The sequence below is a fragment of the Gobio gobio genome (genome assembly GCF_949357685.1).
Source record: "Gobio gobio genome assembly, chromosome: 5".
Classification (NCBI taxonomy): domain Eukaryota; kingdom Metazoa; phylum Chordata; class Actinopteri; order Cypriniformes; family Gobionidae; genus Gobio; species Gobio gobio.
In genome coordinates, this window is record NC_137101.1 from 11,752,198 (window position 1) to 11,775,839 (window position 23,642).

Here is a 23,642-nt window from a genome sequence, read left to right on the forward strand (position 1 = left end):
GTAATTTTCCTGGTTGATTTTTAATAATATAATAATTTATTTGTTTGTCATTGCTGTAATTACTGTTGTTATGTATTATTATTGCTAATAACCTGTATTTAATAATAGATTAATTAGATTAATGTAATATTAATTAAACATAATTTTAAAGTGCATACAAATGCAAACTAAAAATTGAGCCAAACAATACATTTGATTTACATAGTACCTACTAGTAGTCAAAATCTAACATAACATAAATCTATCTATTTATTTAACAGAATATAAAAACAACACATACTTTAGCCCTTTATTTATTTATTCTGTTTAAATGGCTATTTTCTTGAAGAGAAAACACATTTAAGACATTTATTTTCCCTGCTCCTCCTAATCTAGTCTTCATCTCATCCTCTTCCATGACTTTTTCCCCACTCTCTCCAGTTTTACATATGTTCCCATCTTGCCGGGAAAGCTGCTGGAGGTGCTCAGCACGCCGACGCCCTTCATCATCGGAGTCAACTCTCACTTCCGCTCGGAGACACAGGAGCTGGTGAGATGTTTTTCTTTCTGTCCTCTTTTCATTCCCTGTGCCGTGAGCCTGAGGGCGTAATGCGACACACATCAAGACTTTTTAGATAAGCTTTGATCAGATATCTGACATATGGTGCTGTGTAGCACATTAAATCACATGTAAGATGATACGACGTTCCATGCCATGCACAACATGGGATAAGATGCAGGAATACATGCCTGGATTGGTTTATCTCGGTGCATCGCAACTAGGTTTTGGCCCTTTTAAATGATAATAATAAGCATATTCATTTTGCTATTGTGCCTGATTATGTGTTTGGTTGCATTTGTTATCTGGTTTTTGCATGAAATCTGTCATCACCCAACATTTTATTTAACATAAACACTGAATTATCATGGATTTGTTTCAAAAGGGCATGTAAAAAAATGTTCTTGGTTCCTTGCCCTCACATTTGACAGAATTTGCTTTTAATTTCTGGTGATAAAATCCATTCAATGGTTAATTCCTGACCTATTTTTCTGAAGTTTATCTTGTTGAAAAAATATGTCTGCTGTTTTTTTGTACTGCGAAGTGCAAAAACACAATAGGTATTTACAGTAAATACAGGTATTAAGTAAATACCTATTTAGAACAATAGGTACACAAGTAACAATACTCCAACAATTAAGCATGGCTTGACTGTGATTATCTTGGTTTGCTTAGTTCAGGGTTTTCAATCTTTTAGATGCCATGGACCCCCCAAAAAATATTCTCCTCATGCGAGGGGTCCCCATCCTAAAAATTTTAAGGCATCTATTTAGTTTTTTGTATAAAGGACCAAATTTATATTGTGAAAATTAATATTATAAATATACCTAAATATTATTTATAAATGTTAAACATATGTTAACATGTTAAACATCCCCCTGATCATTATAGCACTATACGAAATGCATAATTTTTTATTTGTTTGATCATTTATTTAAAAATTATTATTATTATTTTTTAAATTTTTACACTGTTTTTCTCTAAACATTTAAGCCACCCTGGCTCGGTTTACAAGGAAATGTTGGACTTCCCTGAACATGTTTGCGTGCGGTGACCTGTATGTAGTAGAGTTCGAATGAGAGATGATGTGATACTTGATACCAGGGTATGATACTTGACCCGAGGTCACTTTGTTTGGACCTGAACGTTCCTACATGTCAGAATTTTAAACAAAAGACATTTGCGAAGCACCTTGGGTCTCATTCAATAACTTTTTTTTGTCAGAAAAGCTTGAATCGGGTCTGATTTGCATCGTTGGACTTGTCTTAAAGACTTTCTGTTTTTGAAATATGAGTTGATGCTATGCATCTGCCCATATAGAACAATGTGGTTCAATGTGGGTCCATATTTACCCATGTGCGTGTGTTATATTCACAGCTCGACGTAATCATTGCAGACCTGGACGGAGGCACGGTGACCATTCCGGAGTGTGTCCACATATCCCTGCTGCCTGAGCCACTTCTTCATTACACACAGACGGCCATCTCCATGGTAATCAACCCGTTTTACCCGTTAGGTCGATGCATGCCAGTCTCGGTGTTGAGTAATCACTGGCAGAGATGACAATTTCATAGATTTCAATTTCAAGATAACTTAACAAACCACAGTACAGGTCAACGAAGTGTTGCAGGTTTAATGGATTGGGGCTATAAAAACACATGATATAAATATTTACACTCATAACAAAGTAATTAAATGGTTCTCGGCACACATTACTCAACCACGTGTGCTTCCTTGTTTAAGTTACACTCACTGCATTGCGAAGAAGATGATAGAGCTGATAGTGATTTTTACAGGCAACTTTTTAGTGGTTTAAAGTAGTTGTAGGGCAATAAAAGTGCAAATACATGCAAAGGATCCATAAAACATTTTATTACAAATTTCTCTTTCAAAAGTATTTATACTAAAAGGTATACCCTTGACATCTTAATTTACACAATGTTTACACTTTTTTTTTAAATTCTATAATTTATATATGTATTTTTTTAAATGTTCTGATACTGATAATTAAACAAAAAAATACATACAATATCAGCCGAGTTTTTATTTTTATTATTATTTATTAAATAATGCATTTTATTTCTTTGTAATGCACTGATTATTCTAAAATAAAAAAATATCTAATATCGACTAATATCGAACTAATAATATTATAGATATATTGTGCATCTAATTTCAGTTATTGGTCATTATAATGTTTTTTTTAATGATTTATTAAATTATACATTTACTGATACCAATACATTTCAAACTAAAATTTCGGCTGATAACTGGTATGATACTAATATATTGTGTATCCCTAATTTGTACCATTATTTTCATTAATATTGAATATATCAGCTGATTATAATTTAGTTGTGAACTCTTCAGTTTTCTCTTCAAAACTTTTTTTTATATGCTCTGACAAAAGACAAAAAAAGCAGAAACATCACATTTAACCTCCGGTTTATTGTTAACAATAAGGAAACGTCATTTTAAATTTACTTTATGATGTATGAGTCAGTTTCATACCTGAATCTTTTCTGAAAGGAAGTTTTTTTTCTTTTCAGGAAAGTGACTGAAAAGGGTTTTCCGTTCCGTGCTCATACCTAAAAGTGTTCAGTTGTCTGTCTGTGTTGTTTTAGATTGCATCAAAATTGGCACAGAAAGGTCCTAGTGTGTGGCATTCACATTTTGCCCCCTGGAAACAAGCCCAGAGTCCCTCTGCTTGTGTGTGTGTTTATCCTCAGTCCTGCAGACACTCTGCTGTCTCTCTGAAAAGTGTGTCTGTGGCGCCAATGCAGACAGACCATCCCAGCAGAAGTGGCAGAGGTTGTGTATGTGTGTTTGAGCGAGCAGGGCTCACATAACAGCATCCCCTCAGGGAAATAGATGATAATCATGGCTGAGAAAAGAGATGGCCATGCCTCAGTAATAAACCCATTTCATCCGTTTAATTGCCTGGAAAACGCGGGGTTTCTTCGTTTTCTTTTTCCTGATCCTCACTGTTCTTTATCCAAAGGTTAAAGATGCTTCTGATAGTTGTGTAGGCAACTACCGTCTTCGGTTTATGTCCTGTGCCTAATCCCGTACCTTATCAATTAGCTAAGTGAGTTTGTTATAAGCTCCAGCTCTGGACGGCAGCTTTCTGTAATTACAGGAGCGCTCATGTGCACAGACGAGCCAGATACGGATACTTTAAGTGGGAATTGTATATTGAATCACAGTAATAAAGACATTTATCAGTCATCACAGAAAGCGAATTACTGCACAAAGTGATTAAATGTTTAAATATTGACTATGTTGAATCGGATTTTGGCTACGCAGTAGTATGACAAAAATGTAACACGCCAAACAACCGACGACATAACATTGCTGTTGTGGCTAGACAAAAACACGAGGAAAATGTGATTTATTGCTTTGTCATGTCACGACACAATGAACATTGTGTTTTTAAACTGTTGCAGCTGACATTAAACTGATTTATGAGTTGAAGCTTAAAATGGTGGTATGGTGGTTAGTAGGGGTGTAAAAATGTGTGATGCACCAATGAAAATTCAGTGAATTCATTACAGAATTAAATAATCTACTATAATAATAATTAGGGCTGTCAAAAGATTAATCACGATTAATCGCATCCAAAATAAAAGTTTGTGTTTACATAATATATGTGTGTGTACTCTGTTAATTATTACTTATATATAAATACACACACATTCATGTATATATTTAAGAAATATTTGCATGTATATACTGTATATACATTTATATAATCTATAATATATATAAATGTAAATGTTTTATATATAAAAATAATATTTTTTTCTTAAATATATACATGCTTGTGTGTGTATTTATATATAAATAATAATTAACAGAGTACACACACATTTATTATGTAAACACAAACTTTTATTTTGGATGCGATTAATCTTTTGACAGCCCTAATAATAATCTTATGCTGTAATTAATTACGTCTGTGTCGTATCCAAATGACGAAAAGCCACCACATCCAGACCATAAAAAAGTTAAACTGTTCAAAATTGTTTTCGATCATTAAAATAAAGCTGTAAAAAAAATACATATATAAATATTAGATGACAAACTTAAACTTAAATCTTCAGCAACTAACTGAAGTACTAAAATAGCTCAAAAACTTAAACTGAAACAAAAATAAATGAAAGCTTAAAAAAAATACTAATTATGTCATTAAAGACTAATAATAGCACGTAATAAAATTAAAATGAAACTATATATAAGCACCTCAACCGTGATCTATGTGTGTTATTTCTGTACCGATTTGGCAATAAAATTTAATTTAATTAGTTACATCTAATGTAATTGAACTAAATACTGTGTCTAGACTGTAGAACAATTATATATAATGCATCAAAAGTCTAACTTGAAAATGCACGTTTTTATGTGTCCTTACATTTGTAATACTTTGGTCAGTTAATAAGAACAATTCATGTAGTTTTATATTATGCATTTGAATTAATTAAAAGAGCAGTTTTATGTGTATCCTTGAATCATTAACTAGTCGAGGTTGATATAGGATTTAGAAAGTAATAAGTAATTAAATACTTTTTTGTACAGTAATCTAATAACACTATTTAAGATGTAATGAGTAACTACCCTGTAAACATGTTTGTGCTATTTACTTCATGGTAACAATATTACACACAATATTTTTGAGTAGTTTTTAAGGCTTGATTTCTCTTAATGCAATCTACCTGAATAAATCATGTAAAATGACCTAAATTATTTAGAACAATTAATTTAATATTTTTAGTGAAATGTGCATTTTTATTTTAAGTCGACTCTAAAAAAGGGTGTGGATTAGAGTGAATGGAAATTACCTTTGACTTTGAATCATGATGTACAATTAATAGACTGTATGCTGCTAGCACAGCTCAAGTAGAAAGTGCACTGGCATTAGCAAAGTTATGCATCATATTATTAGCATATATATATATATATATATATATATATATATATATATATATATATATATATATATATAATATATTATATATATATATATATATATATATATATATATATATATTATATATATATATATATATATATATATATATATATATATATATAATATATTATATATATATATATTATATATATATATATATATATATTATATATATATTATATATATTATATGTATATATGTATGCAGTTATCCACAACCTAACCATAAGATCTACTCTTCTACACAATAGTAACAATCAAAACTTCAACATAACAGAACCTCTTTCAAAAGTCAAACATAACTGATCTTTAAACATTAACAGATGTTTCCCTTCAATCAAAAATACTTAAAATAAACCCTTAAGTTCAATATTAATGCTCTATTTACAGCCATATGCAAAGCATGCTGGGAAGTGGGAACTAACAATGGTGTCTTTAAATAAAACTGCATAATTCAACAAATTCTCCTAAAATAAGTGGGTAGTCTTTATTCCCTTAATTTTATCAGCTTAATCGGTTCCTCAAGTTTCCTTTAAAAAATAGGAGAATGTATTTCTTGGTTTTATTAGTGAAATGTTCTCAATATTTTCTATACAACACTGAACCACAATTTTCTTAAGAAAATATACATACTATTTTAATTACCATCTTTTGTGTGAAAATTACGAGACCATGATTCACTTTTTACAGTGTAGTAATGAATTAATTTTTTAGAGTAACTTACCCAACACTGACTGTGTATACTGCAATGAGACACCTGTACCATATACATATAATAGATAATTTCAAATATTAACTACTATAATGAAACATTAACCTTTGTGCCTTTTAAAAAAAAATTATGAATTGCAACAGAATAGTCATATTTTTTGCGAATTATTTAAATTATTAACATTTCATGTTAAATCATTTAGCAAAGAATCGATGCCAGAGCAAATATTTACATCTGTCATTGTTTGAATTGTTACAGTATTTTCCTTAGAAAAGAAGATTTGTCGCTTCTTATCAGTGCCACCAGGTGTATATAGCGGGCAATCAAGTTGAGGGATTGTACTGTAATCTTAATATATATGTTTGTTTTGTTTGATAAAGGTTCTTGATCCGGAGCTGGAAGTATCTGATCATGCTTTTCCTCCGCCTTCCATTCAATCAGCCACACCTAAGATTCAGGTAAACACTGCTAAGATTTTCTTTGAAAGTGTCTTTTTAATCTATAAATTTGTTTTTCCTCCTTCCTTGTGTAATCGTCAGATTCTGACGTCAAATCTTGTTTTTTTTTTTAATGATGTTGAAACTGTTATGGTGGTCGTGACATTGCAGGCAGTGATTGTATTATGAAAGTGTCATTGTTTTGTGTGTGCTGTAGGATAAAGAGATCCGCGCTGTCTTCCTGTGGCTATTCGCGCAGCTCTTTCAGGGCTATCGATGGTGTTTGCATATAATTCGCATCCACCCTGAACCCGTCATACGCTTCCATAAGGTACTGAAGAGCCCACACTGAGAAAATGGTAATACGGAAGCATGAACAGACCTATAAAAGCTTGTTGTATTATCTCCAGGCTGCATTTTTGGGGCAGAGAGCACTAACTGAGGATGACTTCCTGATGAAGCTGCTGGACGGCATGGCCTTCGCTGGGTTCGTGTCTGAGCGAGGTCCTCCATACCGAGCCACAGACCTGTTTGACGATGTAAGTTATGGTTGTAAGATGGATATAGCTGACATCTAATAGGAAATTGAGAAGAATGCCTTCTCTTTGTGTTTTTCAAGCTCTCTGATTTGTGTTTTTCTCGCACATTTCCTTTCTCTGTAGCTCATAGCCAATCAGGTGCAGCGCATTCGACAGGAGACGGGAGATTCTCATAAAGTGATGAAGCATATTAAGGAGCTGGCGGAGCAACTCTTCAAAAATGTATGTTTAATTCATGTGTCGTGTCTGCAGTGCACCATGTCACATTTGTCGCAACATTAAAAATAAAACCTCTCCAGGTCAAAATTTAGACTAAAAACGTTTTTTGTTCTTTTACTGTTGTATTACTCGGGGGTAGGTTTTTTTTTTTTTTTTTTCATTTTTGGGTGGATTTTACCTTTAATGTTTTAATTCAGTAATAATTGAATAGTTTATTGTAATGTTTAGCAGATCTCAAAATGAAAAATTTGTTTTTCATAAGTACATTACAGTGTTGTAATGCATATAAATTAATTTGCAGCTTTAACATTTACAATGATCAAGCATTTTACATTTTGTATAGCGTTTTAATATTGGCATTATTCGTAAAATACTTATGTTACATTTTTAAATTATGTTATTGTGTTATAATATGTAATAAATTATAATCAGTGTTGGGGGTAACGCATTACAAGTAACTTGAGTTACGTAATAATATTACTTTTTCCAAGTAACTAGTAAAGTAACACATTACTTTTCAAATTTACAACAAAATATATTTTTCAAAAAAGTAACGCAAGTTACTTTTTCACATTAATTTGACTGACAGCTCTCCTGCCCCCATGTTGAGAAAAATAAGTGCAGAGGTGTTGTGTGTAAACATGATGGTTATTGTAGTTCTAGACTAAATGTGAGCATTTATTTATCTCACTTGCACAATAAAGATTCTGTACTCCTCAAAGTTAATAAAATTAGTCAAATGCAAAATCAGAATACTATGCAAACCTCCAATAATTAAATGTTAAATAAAACAACTATTTTTATGCATAATCTACCTTTATTTAATTTACCAATGTCTTGCTGCTGACCTTTGATGATGAAAATTACTAGATTGTTTGTTTTTATTGGTAAAACTTTTTTCCTCCTACATCCTGTACTACCATTATCCAGAATGGCAGCACAGCAGAGCTGCGCCTTCTACTGTTCATGCGTGAATTTGCATTTTTACCTCAGCCTGGGGTTTATTATTTCAATTTTGGTGTGAAGAGGTCTTTACAAAAATATAACTTTTTTGTTATAAAAAAACAAAAACAAGCCCAGCCCAGGGGCCTCATTTATAAACGTTGCGTACGCACAAAAGAAGGCGTACGCCACTCTCTACGCAATAATTGGTATTTATAAAAAGCAAACTTGACGGGAAAATGTGCGGTCCTTCACGCAAGCTCTGACCCAGGCGTACGCACAAAAACGGGTGAAATGAGAAATGGCGACACCGTCGGCAGATGGAAGAAACACGTGAAAGTGTGTGAAACTGTAGACCGTTGTGTACAAGAAATTTGGTTTTATAAATCCGAATATTTCTGTGCGTACGCACGTCCTATGTTTCATCCGTACGCCACTTCTGACGCAAATCCTACGCAAAGTTTTATAAATGAGGCCCCAGGTGAGAAAAAGTAACGCAAAAGTAACGTAATGCATTACTTTTCTTAAAAAGTAACTAAGTAACTCAATTAGTTACTTTTTAAGGGAGTAACGCAATATTGTAATGCATTACTTTTCAAAGTAACTTTCCCCTACACTGATTATAATATCGGTGCACCACTATTTTTCATAATCTTGATCTCAAGATCGCTCTAAAAACAAGTTTGTCTGTTTTTCTGGCAGGAAAACCCATACCCAGCGGTGACCATGCACCGAGTTCAGAGGACAGCTGAAAACGTGCATCACCGGCTACCACAGAACTGTTTCCCACACCTGGACGAGGTCACCGTGCAGCTCTTTATAGATCACGCTACAGCAAAACTCAAAACTGCCCCGCCAGTGGTCAAGGCTGAACTAAAGGGCATGGTTCCATCAGGACCTCCTCTGGGTGAGTTCAAATCCAGTGCTCAGTTTTAACGTACAAATCAACTGAAATTTGATATGTAATCTAATGATATCTAATCTCAATAAAGCCCTAATGGATACTACTTTTTTTTTTTTTTAAATCTCTGGCTTCTAGGTGACATAGTGGACAGGAACGGGAATGTTATGGCAAACAGCGCCAGGAGGTTAGAGGTGGTCCGGAACTGCATCACGTATATTTTTGACAACAAGATGCTGGAAGCCAAGAAGGTAAGAACCTCAAAATATTTGTCATGCTTTCCTGTTAAAGTGCCCCTATAAATCTATTTTATAGGTTCTACGATAGGTTTACATGCATCCAAGGTCAAAAACCACTTGAATTTTCTCGTAATATACATTGCAGCATCACCTCTTTTCTCACAGTGCGTAAATCGGCTCGATGAAGGATCCGGTCTCTCTAAACACCTCCTTTTACTCTGATCTGATTGATCAGATGGCCCAGTCTGTTGTGGGAAACGCCCACTAACCATATCTGAATTTCAGTTTCAAAGACTACTATACACAGTGAAATGAACAGTAATGATGGTTGGTTACACTGTATTAGTACCAGCCTGAGTCCTCATCCTTAGGGAAGTGCACGCAAAGTGCATTTGCTTTCGCAGCGCAGAAAACAGTGTCTTCTCCTCATGTCGACAACACAAACCAAACACTTCCAGGCCTCAGCTACAACTACAGTGTTTGAGTGCTCGTCAAAGTAGAAACGTTTGTGGGTAGCCAATGAAGACCATAGGCTGGCATTATGCAAATTTGTTACAATCTTATGTAGGTTCATGTAGGAAGTAAGTCTGGATTTACTGACGACTCGCTCCAGGCACTTTCTTTTGGGAGACAATAACTCAATTTATTGTACACTTTGATCTTTGAAACTTTGCAGACATTTTACATTCCCAAATAGATATATTTCACATTACATGAAAGTATAGGGGCACTTTAGACATAAGCCAGATTTGTGGTGTCTGTTTCAACTGAATCTTTTTTGGTCTCAAATTAGTCGATTTGTGTGTGTGTGTTAATGTGCTTGTGTGTGTCTTCAGTTAATGCCGGCAGTGTTGCGGGCGCTGAAAGGTCGAGCGGCGCGCGTTTGTCTGACCCAGGAGCTCAACCTGCACGTGCTGCAGAACAGGGCCGTTCTGGACGACCAACAGTTCGACTACATCATCCGTATGATGAACTGCACCCTGCAGGTAAATCACAGGAATGTGCTCTTAACAGCTGACTTTCAATGAATCAGATACAGAGTATTTATGAGTATTGTTGTGCTGCAATAAGGAAGTGGAAAATATGATGTTTTGGTTTAGTTTATGATTGTTGTTGACCATCTGTAATCTTTGTTCTTCTCCATAAATTGTGTTATTCAAATGTTTTGATGTATGCATATAAGATACGCTTTTATTTTTATCTTCAGGACTGCTCACATATGGATGAACATGGTATTGCTGCTGCCCTGCTGCCATTGGTCACTGCCTTCTGTCGGGTGAGTGGAAGACTTTTAAGTAAAATAAATATATATGGTTAGCATTAGGGCTGTGCAATTAATCGAATTTCGATTTCGATTTCGATTTTGCCTCCCAACGATCACCAAAATAGTACAATCGAGAAAAAACGATTATTTTGTCTTGCGTTCTGAATGAAACGCGCACGCGCTCATCCGCCCCTCCCGAACCCACAAATCTCTCTCAGATCGTGAGTCTCATGTGCATATCATCTGCTGGAATTTAAAAACTCGGCGCGAGTAAAGATGGCAGAAGGAGGGCAGTTACAGCAGCGTTTGGTGAGCAAAAAAGGCAAAACCAACTCCGTTGTCTGGGAACAGTTTGGCTTCGAGGAATCAGACGACGAGCAGAAACATGCTACGTGCAAGATTTGCTACATGGCAGTGGCTGCAACGCAAGGGAACATCACGAATTTGTTTAACCATTTGAAAATTAAACAGATGACCTATGACAATCTAATAAAGAAACAAAACTGACGAGAGCAGGGGTGCCGTGTAAACGTCCTTTTTTTCCTTCATATTTTTCAAATAATTATCTCTTTGTAAACTTTGTTCAATGCATCCGAGAGCGCGCACACGTCTCTCAGCGCGCAAATATTGAGTTCTCTTTCAAGTCTTGCTCTTGAACGGACAAACTCACACAAAACGTATGTCAACATGTCCAACTTGATGAGTATCTTAGCAGACATAGTCTGTATATGCCTTAAGTGAACTTTATTCAGTCGATAAAGAAGACGCGAGGTCTTAAAGAGGCAGTAGCCTTTACTGCTGTCTGTTTAATGTCAAACAACAAAAGACAAGGACATCACTTACCGCTCTTGATTGAATAGCTTTTGTAAGTTTAATAGGATTAATCTTTAATTTATGCACTCAAATATGCAATGTTATTTTACATTTGATACATTTCTGTACCTGAAAACTAATGTTAGACATACATGAAAAGCATAGCCGAACCATATTGTTGATCTTATTTATTTGTGGTTATCATTTTTACGTGAATACTTTTATACTTTGATTCGAATATATGTTATATTATTTATTTTAATAGTTCAAAAAGTACAACAAATGTTACAATTTCAATTGAATTGTTGAAAGGTGTATTTTTAATAAATACAACACATTCCCAAAGTCATGTGAAATAATCGTGTTACATAATCGTGATTTCAATATTGACCAAAATAATCGTGATTATGATTTTTTCCATAATCGAGCAGCCCTAGTTAGCATAAAACATTTTGCCTTAGAAGCTCAGAGTTATAAGACAACAATTGCATTTCTGGGATGAATTTCTTATTTTAATCAATAAGAGACAAGAAGAACATGAAGATGGAGGATAACATTTTGTGAACTCTTGTGATAATGACTAGCCAACTGGACATATTTGGCCGATTTAGGAAGTTCAGTAATGAGTGATGAATGCATGTCTATTCTGTCTTTGTACTGGATTAAAGGTAGCCTGGATGCCAGCCGAACTTAGCCCCGCCCACAACATTTTAACTCGGGCAGTTCGGTCTGGAATTGATCCGTAGAGAAGTAATTATGCCCGAACAGAAACTGTTCGGACCAATGAAATTGTCAGGTCGGGCTTTAGACGATGATGGACATATGATTAACAGTAACTTAATCATCCACGTCACCTAAGAGCGCTTGGGTTGAATTCGTTCTAATCCTAAATGGAGAACTTGTTCGTATATGCATTCACCTTTACTAATTCTCTCAGAAATGATGATCGTGTTGGTAAGTACTCTGTGTATCCTTAAATTCTTTTTTTACAACACCGGCAAAGATCGTTTACACATCTTTTTCTTCTAACGTTACTTATTCCAGCGTGCGGGCAGACAGGGTTGCCAAGTTTTTACAACAAAACCCGCCCAATTGCTACTCAAAACTAGTTAAAAACAAGCCCAATAGCTTTCCGGGGGGGTTCTCTAGAAAAAAAAGGCATTTGGGGGGTAAAATGTGTTATTTTGGCAGGGCTGCCTGCTAAAATTCGCATTCCTGGGACTGTATATCACATAATTGGGGTTGCTTCAACCCGCTGACTTGGCAACACAGTGCAGTTGGGTTCTGTTGACATTTGACAGCTAACGTTATGCGTTGCTCAGATTGGTTGTAGGTCTATCCAATTGAGGTCTTTCCTGGTTCGGTTGAAACACGCCCCATAATTACAGCCTAACGGAGCAGTATCAGACTCAAATTCTGACTAGAATTGAGTATGATGACGTCAGGCTAGATAAAAGGTGGATTTTCTCTTATTTAAGCATATGGGTTTACTGTTTTTGTGTGTGTGTGTGTTACAGAAATTGGGGGGAGGCATCACTCAGTTCGCCTACAGCTGCGTTCAGGAGCACATGGTGTGGACGAATATGCAGTTCTGGGAGGCCATGTTTTACAGTGACGTTCAGAAACATATCCGGACCCTGTACCTGGAGAACGGCGAGGAGGGAGACGCATCCACCCCTGTAATTTTATTTAAAAAGTTTTTATTTCTGTAATTTTTTTGAATGTTGTTTCATTTTTAAAAATGGATGTATATTAGGTGTATTGTCTTTTAGTGCTGCCCCTTGCATTTGACCGTTGACCTCTGCATCTTTCAGGAGGTGGAGGGTATGGGGGGTCAGGTGAGCGCCCTGGATCTGGCGTCAGAGCAGAGCCGTCTGTGGCCCACGTTGAGTAAAGAACATCAGCAGGAACGCGTTCAGAAGGAGGAGAGCACGGTGTTCAGTCAAGCCATTCACTACGCCAACCGCATGAGCTACCTGCTGCTGCCGCTCGACACCAGCAAAAACCGGCTGCTCCGCAACACCGGCCTGGGAGATGTGGAGAGCGTCAGCAACAGCTACGTCACTAACAGGTGTGTACTGCTGTGTCTGGGCACAACAAGACGGTTTGAAGATGTAATACAATACAATACAATACAATTAAAAATTACAATGAACATTTCAAAAAGTAGAGTCAAATAAATAACATTAAAATAAAAAATATTACATCACTAATTTTGTTTTTCATTTGCCCAGTATCGCGGGCAGCATGGCAGAAAGCTACGACACAGAGAGCGGCTTTGAAGATGCTGAAGTCTCGGATGTTGCGAACTCGGTTGTTCGGTTCATAAACCGTTTTGTTGACAAAGTGTGCAACGAGAGCGGCGTGACCAACGAACACCTGAAGGCCCTTCACACAATGATACCAGGTAAAGGGACTTTCACAGACATCAGAACGGGTCTGAACAGTGCTAAATTAGTTTTTCTTTTAATTATTATTTTTTTTAAATGTTAATATACTGATGCATTTCTCTTTTAGACATCGTTCAGATGCACATCGAGACACTGGACGCTGTTCACAGGGAGAGCAAACGACTGCCGCCTATCCAAAAGGTAACCAACTCATTGTTTTATTTTCCGCTGAGCAGGAAAAGCAGTGTAGAAAACCAGGCAGATCCACCCACATACCACTTCAACCCCTTCGCCCTTGAGTCAAAGCGCCACGGCAGGTATGTTTGCGTGACGGCACTGCCTCACTGACCGTGGCCTGAGTGATGCATGCTGGTCTCATTGGCCTGCTGATTTGGGCACACTTTTGGCTGATGTTCTGCCATGCTTTCCTTTAACACGTAGGTTTGATTTTATCGCACATCCTGGTGCAACATTACCATAATGTCCTAGCAGAATGCTCTAACAAAACCTTCATGATTTATTTAATTTGTTTTGATCAAAAGTTTGAGTTTATCGAAGACATTTCCATTGTATTGCACAATCTACTTAAAGCAATCTTAAAGGGATAGTTCACCCTAAAATTAAAATACTCACGTTCATGCTGTTCCAATCCTTTTTAATTATTTTTTTTTTTGTGTTCGACTGGGGGTGGAATAGAATAATTTGAGTCATTTTAAACTATTCTTTTAAATGCCCATCTTTTATCGCAATGGCAGAACTGCGCAGTGAAGTGTGGGTAAAGACTTTGCAGTGTTTTTTTTTTTTTTGACTGTATTTTCACTCCACTGAGTTCTAAAGGAAAGTACTCTGTGTTGGAGAAGCCAGTCATGCATCTTTCATCACTCATTGCCTAGCAACCAGTGCTGTCACGGGACGCCAGCAATGAACATTTTCCCAAGAACTCAACTGAAAGAGTGTGAATGGACCCCACACACTGTAAAACACTAGACAGATGGACTCAAGATTGCTTCCCATTACGAGGACACGTTCCTCTGAAAGATAGTAGATGGTCATGAGATCTGTAAATTATTCATAATCTCTGCATCGAATGTGGTGAAACTTGCTCTTGCATAAGCGCCCGGAGAGAATTCTGGGTCAAGGAGCGTACTGTTTTTTTGGCCCATAATACGTTTGTTTATTTGGGGGAAAAAAGAAAAATGCTAGCATCGATTAAATAAACATAGCCTACTTTTCCCTGATGAAAATGTAGCTTCTGGAATTTCTGGACTTATGAAACTGTGGGAATGAACATTGTTTTACAGAATGTTTTATAATCAATTGTGCATGATTCATCAGTGCACATTAAGGATGTGCCTGAAGCCTAAATCCGAATTCGTAAAGGCACAGAAAATGAAAAACACGTTCTACAGAGCCCCTAAAGGGACATGATTAGGCTTGTTGTGGTAGTCGGACATATTACAGTACATAAGATTTCACTTATCACGTGAAGATATCAAGGAGAGATGACTGACAGGATGATGGAGGAGGATTTGGTGCGCAATATCCATTGACAAATATCTTGTAAAATGTGTGGTCAATTGAATTCAATGAATTTTGAATTCGTGAATTCAAAAGTAAAAATTGTGCACAAATTTAAAAGCAATACCCTCACAAATGATATACAATATACATAAATACCCAACTATATAATTCGAGAGGAAGCAAAAGCATTGAAATATATTTTTTACTCCCATCTCTTCGTAGAATGCATAATTTTCTTTTCCGAATGTACCATTTGGCTTCGGGCACATCCCTAGTGTACATTGTTCAGAAGTTTGTTGTTGTTTTTGGTACTGCAGGCTTTCCAATATTCCAATTCAAAAAACTATTAATTTAAAAATAAAAATAAAGATAAAAAAATGTTATAATATAATTTTCATAATTAGCTAATTAAATAAGAAATGGTCATTTGATTTAAAAATTAGGTTAAGTTAAAACATTAGGCCATGTTATTAAAAAAAAATTTGAATATTGTAATTTAATTTCAGTTCTTGTTGATATGAATTCGTAGTAATTGAATAATGCTTTCAAATCTATTAATCTAACATTAAAGTTTGTAAACTGTATATATGTGTGCGTGCGTGTGTGTGCGCGTGTGTGCACGTGTGTGTGTATATGTGTGTAGATGTGTATATATAATCACGATTAATCCATTTTACAGCACTAAATAGAATATAATGATACATTTGAAATAGAAGTGTTGAGATGCTCTTATGGTTGTTCTTATTTTGTATAAGATCAGTTCCCATTGATAGAATTAGCCCCACTTGATTTAATATCCTGTTTTACTCAGAAATAAGTCGCCTTATGAATGCAGTTTCATGTTGAGCTGAAGCTTTCTCTTGAATTGGACTGGTATGTCCTCATTAGGCTCATACATGCTCAAGACCATTAACCCTCAGAAATGTCAAACCAACTGAGAGGAAATGCACCTTTGCTGTGTGCTGTATGTTTTTGTGATTTGAATGATCTGTTCCCTCCAGTTCATATGTTGAAGCATTCTGCATGCTTGATGTGAAGTGTGGTATGAATTTTACATTTGAGCAACTTGAACATAGTATATTCTGACAGTCATTATTTTCCTTTTTTTGCTGTCCTCAATTTCTTTTTATTTACTTCTCCTTTCTCTCTGTTTCCTCTGTCTCCAGCCAAAGCTTTTGAGACCAACTCTACTGCCCGGTGAGGAGTTCGTGATGGACGGCATGCGGGTGCACCTCATAGCAGACGGCCGAGAGGAAGCCACGGGCACGATGGGTGGTCCGCCCCTGCTGCCCGCCGAAGGAGCTATCTTTCTCACTTCCTACCGGCTTATCTTCAAGGGCACACCCACCGACCCTCTCGGTACGCTCCTATTGGTCAAGAGTCATGCTTCTCACTGCGATTGATTTTGCATGATTAGTTCAGAGTAGCAAGTCTCTGCAGTCTTGCTGTTGGTCATGAATTATAGAAATTTCATCCTTGTCTCAAGCAATTTTCTCCTTTTAAGAGATGTAAGACACTAATTTGACTCATGCTCACGCTGTGAAATTTGAAAATGGAAATTAACACAAAAAGACTTTTTGGAGGTGCAATAAATGTTTCCGTATATGTTTGTATTATACAGTTGGAGAGCAAGTGGTCACTCGCTCCTTCCCCGTCGCCTCCCTCACAAAAGAGAAGCGGATCTCTGTTAGTATTCCCATGGATCAATTCATACAGGAGGGTCTCCAGCTGCGTTCCTGCACCTTTCAGGTATTGAGCATCACCTGCCTTTCCTTTTGCTCCATCATGCACAATACATGAAGTTATGTAAGTGCATGAAAAACCCTTCAGTTAATACATATTAATATTATATGATATATTCATTATGTAATTTAATTTTATTATTTCATTCATGCAAGTACCGGATGGGGGACATCAAATTCTTCAAAGCTGTTCACCAAGCTTACAATTAAAATCCCCAATGAAATCATGACAAAAAACATAATTTTTTCAGGCTGGACCAGCATAGTAATATGAGTGCACCATCTTTATACACTATATTGCCAAAAGTATTGGGACATCCCTCCAAATCATTGAATTCAGGGTTTCCAGTCATTTCCATGGCCAAAGGTGTATACAATCAAGCACCTAGGCATGCAGGCGCTTCTACAAACATTTGTGAAAGAATCGGTTGCTCTCAGGAGCTCAGTGAATTCAAGCGTGGTACCGTGATAGGTTGCCACCTGTGCAATAAGTCATCATCATCATCTTCCGCTTATCCGGGGCTGGGTCCCAGGGGCAACAGTCTAAGCAGAGATGCCCAGACTTCCCTCTCCCTAGCCACTTCCTCCAGCTCTTCCAGGGGAACCCCAAGGCGTTCCCAGGCCAGCCGGGAGACATAATCCCTCAAGCGTGTCCTTGGTCTTCCCCGGGGTCTCCTCCTAGTGGGATGTGCCCGGAACACCTCCTTGGGAAGGCGTCCAGGAGGCATCCGAAATAGATGCCCGAGCCACCTCAGCTGGCTCCTCTCAATGTGGAGGAGCAGCAGCTCTACTCTGAGCTCCTCCCGAGTGACCGAGCTTCTCACCCTATCTCTAATGGAGCGCCCAGCCACCCTTGGGAGAAAGCTCATTTCGGCCACCTGTATCCGGGATCTTGTCCTTTCGGTCATGACCCACAGGTCATGATAATAGGTGAGAGTAGGAACATAGATACGCCTTACAGCTCAGCTCTTTTTTCACCACGACAGACCAGTACAGCGACCACATTACTGCAGAAGCTACACCGATCCGTCTGTCAATCTCCCGTTCCATCCTTCTCTCACTCGTGAACAAGACCCCAAGATACTTGAACTCCTCCACTTGAGGCAGGAACTCTTCACCAACCTGAAGTGGGCAAGCCACCCTTTTCTGACTGAGAACCATGGCCTCGGACTTAGAGGTGCTGATTCTCATTCCAGCTGCTTCACACTCGGCTGCAAACCGTCCCAGTGCACGCTGAAGATCCTGGTCTGAGGAGGCCAACACAACAACATCATCGTGCAATAAGTCCATTCGTGAAATTTCCTCACTACTTAATATTCCACGGTCAATTGTTAGTGGTATTATAACAAAGGGGAAGCAATTGGGAATAACATCAACTCAGCCACAAAGTGGTAGGCCTAGTAAAATCACAGAGCGGGGTCAGCGCATGCTGAGGGGCACAGTGTGCAGAAGTCGCCAACGTTCTGCAGAGTCAATAGCTACAGACCTCCAAACTTTGTGTGGCCTTCAGATTAGCTCAAGAACAGTGTGTAGAGAGCATCATGGAATGGGTTTCCATGGCCGAGCAGCTCATCCAAGCCTTACATCACCAAGTGCAATGCAAAGCGTCGGATGCAGTGGTGTAAAGCACGCCGCCACTGGACTCTGGACTCCCAACTTTGTGGGAACAGTTTGGGGATGGCCCCTTCCGGTTCCATAATGACTGCACATCAATGCACAAAGCAAGGTCCATAAAGACATGGATGAGCGAGTTTGGTGTGGAGGCCTGCACAGAGTCCTGACCTCAACCCAAAACCCGATAGAACACCTTTGGGATGAATTAGTGTGGAGACTGCGAGCTAGATCAGTGTCTGACCTCACAAATGCGCTTCTAGAAGAATGGTCAAAAATTCCCATAAACGCACTCCTAAACCTTGTGGGAAGCCCTCCCAGAAGAGTTGACACTGTTATAGCTGTAAAGGGTGGGCCAACTCCATATTAAACCCTATGGATTAAGAATGGATATCATTAAAATGCATGTAAAGGCAGACGTCCCAAAACTTTGGCAATATAGTGTCTTTGGTATTGTTTAGATACCACAAAAAATTCAACTGACCATTTAGATGATGACAAAAACATTTATCTGACTTGGTGTGAAGGGTTTTGGTGCAAACAATTGCTTGCAAATATTTTTTTATTTATTTGTGATTCAGTGGCATGCAAATTGATCAAGCCTTTATTCTTCTCCGTTATTTCAATCTTTCTCCACTCCTATAGCTGATAAAGATCGCCTTTGATGAGGAGGTGGCGTCAGATCTTGCTGAGGTGTTCAGGAAGCACATGCATAAGCTCAGATACCCACAGCACGTCCAGGGGACGTTTGCCTTCACTGTGGGTCAGTCTGCAAAGCTGGTGGTGGAGCACAAGACCAAGGACAAGAACCAGTCGCTAAAGTAAGACCTGAATAGTTGTTAGTCTAGGATGGAAGGATCTTCCCCTTTAAACAACACACAGCTCTTAGTCTCAGCACATCATTTCTTTTTCTCACACTCGCAATCTCGCATACATGCTTTCTCGGTCCAGCCTCTTCCCGTTTGGGTCATGTGTCCCAGTGGCACTGGTTAAATAAAAACCGAGAATGAGAGGAAAAGAAATATCGTGTGGTGGCACTGCGCGAGCCATGAATTATTTGGCAGTGGAAACTTTGAAAGCTATACTGCATGGGTGTCATGGCAAACTCAGATGTGGTTCTGTTCTTCGCTACTCGTGAAGGCAGGACCAATTATCTTCAAACTCTTTTAAGAGCAGCTTTTAGCCTTTTTGAGAAATACACCATGACAACAGCTCAGAGATGTAATGTATTTAAATGGTCAGTTTTCCCTCTAGGCTTAGAACGTGCTTGATATTTACACACAAACATGGGCTATGTGAAAATGTATATTATAAAACATTATTTTATATTTTAGTTTTTTTGTATTTTGGCCGTGAAATTTGAACCTTCATATATATATATATATATATATATATATATATATATATATATATATATATATATATATATATATATATATATATATATATAGTGTATGTATGTACACTCACCTAAAGGATTATTAGGAACACCATACTAATACTGTGTTTGACCCCCTTTCGCCTTCAGAACTGCCTTAATTCTACGTGGCATTGATTCAACAAGGTGCTGAAAGTTAAAAATGTTGGCCCAAGTTGATAGGATAGCATCTTGCAGTTGATGGAGATTTGTGGGATGAACATCCAGGGCATGAAGCTCCCGTTCCACCACATCCCAAAGATGCTCTATTGGGTTGAGATCTGGTGACTGTGGTGGCCATTTTAGTACAGTGAACTCATTGTCATGTTCAAGAAACCAATTTGAAATGATTCGAGCTTTTTGACATGGTGCATTATCCTGCTGGAAGTAGCCATCAGAGGATGGGCACATGGTGGTCATAAAGGGATGGACATGGTCAGAAACAACGCTCAGGTAGGCCGTGGCATTTAAACAATGCCCAATTGGCACTAAGGGGCCTAAAGTGTGCCAAGAAAACATCCCCCACACCATTACACCTCCACCACCAGCCTGCACAGTGGTAACAAGGCATGATGGATCCATGTTCTCATTCTGTTTACGCCAAATTCTGACTCTACCATCTGGAGGTCTCAATAGAAATCGAGACTCATCAGACCAGGCAACATTTTTCCATTCTTCAACTGTCCAATTTTGGTGAGCTCGTGCAAATGGTTACCTCTTTTTCCAATTTGTAGTGGAGATGAGTGGTACCCGGTGGGGTCTTCTGCTGTTGTAGCCCATCCGCCTCAAGGTTGTGCGTGTTGTGGCTTCACAAATGCTTTGCTGCATACCTCGGTTGTAACGAGTGGTTATTTCAGTCAAAGTTGCTCTTCTATCAGCTTGAATCAGTCGGCCCATTCTCCTCTGACCTCTAGCATCAACAAAGCATTTTCGCCCACAGGACTGCCGCATACTGGATGTTTTTCCCTTTTCACACCATTCTTTGTAAACCCTAGAAATGGTTGTGCGTAAAAAATCTCAATAACTGAGCAGATTGTGAAATACTCAGACCGGCCCGTCTGGCACCAACAACCATGCCACGCTCAAAATTGCTTAAATCACCTTTCTTTCCCATTCTGACAATCAGTTTGGAGTTCAGGAGATTGTCTTGACCAGGACCACACCCTTAAATGTATTGAAGCAACTGCCATGTGATTGGTTGATTAGATAATTGCATTAATGAGAAATTGAACAGGTGTTCCTAATAATTCTTTAGGTGAGTGTATATATGTATGTATTTCGATGTTTTTATTCCTGAATATGAACATAAATATGATTTTTCAAGGGATTAAAATGTTTGAGCTGCTGTTTCTTTTAGAACGCTTTCTAAAAACCTTGTTAAGTCTGCAAAGAGAACCATTGGCCGTCAATATGTAACCCGGAAGAAGTATTCCCCACCGACCTGGGAAAACCGCAGCAGTTTGCAGTCAGAGATGGATGAGGATGAGATCTCTGGTAAGATAAACACACACTTATTCATTTACATTTTGAATAATGTTTGTGATCACCAACATGTGATTATGCAATATAACGCAATTTCTCTGACTGAACAGTGTCTGAAGAGCCGGACCAGAGTTCGCTCACGCTCTCCTCCACCATCCGCTCGTCAGACCGGCAGACCATGAGCAATGTGGTCGAGCGGGCCTGCTGTCGTGACTATCAGCGCCTGGGACTGGGAACGCTCAGCAACAGCCTGACACGCTCCAAAAATGAACCCTTCCGGATCTCCACCGTCAACCGGATGTACACGGTCTGCCGAAGGTGAGTCCCATAATTCTCAGACACAAAAGTTCAAACAGTGTTAACCACTGTATTAGCGTAGTATTCATGCCTAAATCTCATTGCCTGTCTGTCTGTGCGCTTCAGTTACCCAGGGTTACTGATCGTGCCTCAGAGCATCCCTGATTCCACCATCCAGCGCATCTGCCGCTGCTACCGGCAGAACCGTTTTCCTGTGGTGTGCTGGAGGAACTCCCGCACCAAAGCTGTGCTGCTGCGCTCGGCCGGCCTGCATGCTAAAGGCGTCGTGGGCTTCTTCAAATCACCCAATGCTCCCACTGCAGGTCAGAGCCAGATGCAAATTTTACAGATTAAAATGGCCATTCTCTCTGTAGTGATTGTATTATATTTTTAATATTATTATATTAAAATAGATTTTATGCAATATATATCAGTGCTGTCAAAATTAGCGTGTTAATTTTTAGTTCATTTTAACACACAAAAAATATTTAAAGCAATTAACGCAGAGTCTGTTTTTTCTGTCATCCTTGTGCTAGCGTTACATTTATATGATCACCCTCTTATTCATGCAAGTGCTTTTATACCATTTAAGTACGACAAGACAAAAGAGAACGTGCTGAACACGCACACAACACACGGAAAGAAACACGCCGGTATCGTGTGCACAGACAGCGCCCCAGAATCCAGTTCTCTCTCACTCTTGAACAAACAATAGCACATGGTATTATACCAAAATGCCCATTTTGTCGAGTATTCTCATAAGAGCAGTCTTAAATTAGGGAAATAACATCTTAAATTAACTTAAAGAGCTGTGAGAAAATGAGATGCGCGTGACAGCCCGTCGGATCTGCGTCGTGTTCGGTCTGTTTGTCATTAATGTTAATTAAAGAACACAGGTACCAGAAAAAATTGTAGCTTTAATCTAGATTTCATTTATAATTTACGCTGTTAAGAAAGGTGTTTGATAACTTTATTCAATTTCTGTATATGTCTAACAGGTAGAAAGGCCACAGGTAAATATGACATTTATTATAATGGTTTTATGTGAAGATTGTTTTAAGTTATCTTCAATTAAAAGTTGTTATTTTTAAAGCCTAATAAATGTTGAAATTAATAGCTTTCAATTATACTGTAATGTTGAATGTCTATCATTAATGTTTAAAAAAAAAATTTTCAGTAGCTGTATTAGTATTAGTGATACTGACCTTCATTCATAAAAATATGCCATTAAAATAAAATGTTAAATATAATATCTTTAAGTTGTTTCTACTTTAATTTGGAGAGTAACTGTGAAATTATTACAATATAAACAATATTAAAAACCAATGTTTTTAAATCGCAATAAATGTGTGATTAATTAGTTTGATGTTTTTTTTATCGATTGACAGCACTAATATACATATATGTATATATACATATATACATTATACATATATACATATTTATGTATATATTTATGTATATATGTATACATGTGTAAATCAGTGTTAATTTTGTACTAATATAGTATTTATTAATATTAATTTTATTTTATCTTCTGTTTTCATTTTAATGTTAGTAATTGTATGTGCTTTTGTCATGTTTATTTGTTTTTGTAATATTTCTATGTA

The 23,642-nt window shown here is 37.5% G+C and overlaps 1 protein-coding gene across 8 annotated transcripts in view; it reads left to right on the forward strand.

Moving 5' to 3' along the window:
- Positions 1-23,642, forward strand: part of sbf1 (SET binding factor 1) — a 71,318-nt gene that overhangs the window by 34,602 nt on the left and 13,074 nt on the right. For 4 of the 8 annotated variants that reach the window (XM_079816423.1, XM_079816425.1, XM_079816428.1 and 1 more), the window contains 21 exons: positions 421-529; positions 1,916-2,029; positions 6,599-6,676; positions 6,873-6,986; positions 7,066-7,194; positions 7,318-7,416; positions 9,058-9,262; positions 9,395-9,507; positions 10,332-10,481; positions 10,703-10,771; positions 13,090-13,251; positions 13,387-13,643; positions 13,807-13,979; positions 14,090-14,163; positions 16,650-16,842; positions 17,105-17,232; positions 19,482-19,657; positions 21,611-21,747; positions 21,846-22,053; positions 22,159-22,355; positions 23,031-23,045. In XM_079816423.1, the coding sequence (XP_079672549.1) occupies positions 421-529; positions 1,916-2,029; positions 6,599-6,676; positions 6,873-6,986; positions 7,066-7,194; positions 7,318-7,416; positions 9,058-9,262; positions 9,395-9,507; positions 10,332-10,481; positions 10,703-10,771; positions 13,090-13,251; positions 13,387-13,643; positions 13,807-13,979; positions 14,090-14,163; positions 16,650-16,842; positions 17,105-17,232; positions 19,482-19,657; positions 21,611-21,747; positions 21,846-22,053; positions 22,159-22,355; positions 23,031-23,045 (2,900 nt within the window). The remainder of the gene's footprint in view (positions 1-420; positions 530-1,915; positions 2,030-6,598; positions 6,677-6,872; positions 6,987-7,065; positions 7,195-7,317; positions 7,417-9,057; positions 9,263-9,394; positions 9,508-10,331; positions 10,482-10,702; positions 10,772-13,089; positions 13,252-13,386; positions 13,644-13,806; positions 13,980-14,089; positions 14,164-16,649; positions 16,843-17,104; positions 17,233-19,481; positions 19,658-21,610; positions 21,748-21,845; positions 22,054-22,158; positions 22,356-23,030; positions 23,046-23,642) is intronic. The other 4 variants (XM_079816424.1, XM_079816427.1, XM_079816429.1 and 1 more) reach the window with 1 other exon arrangement.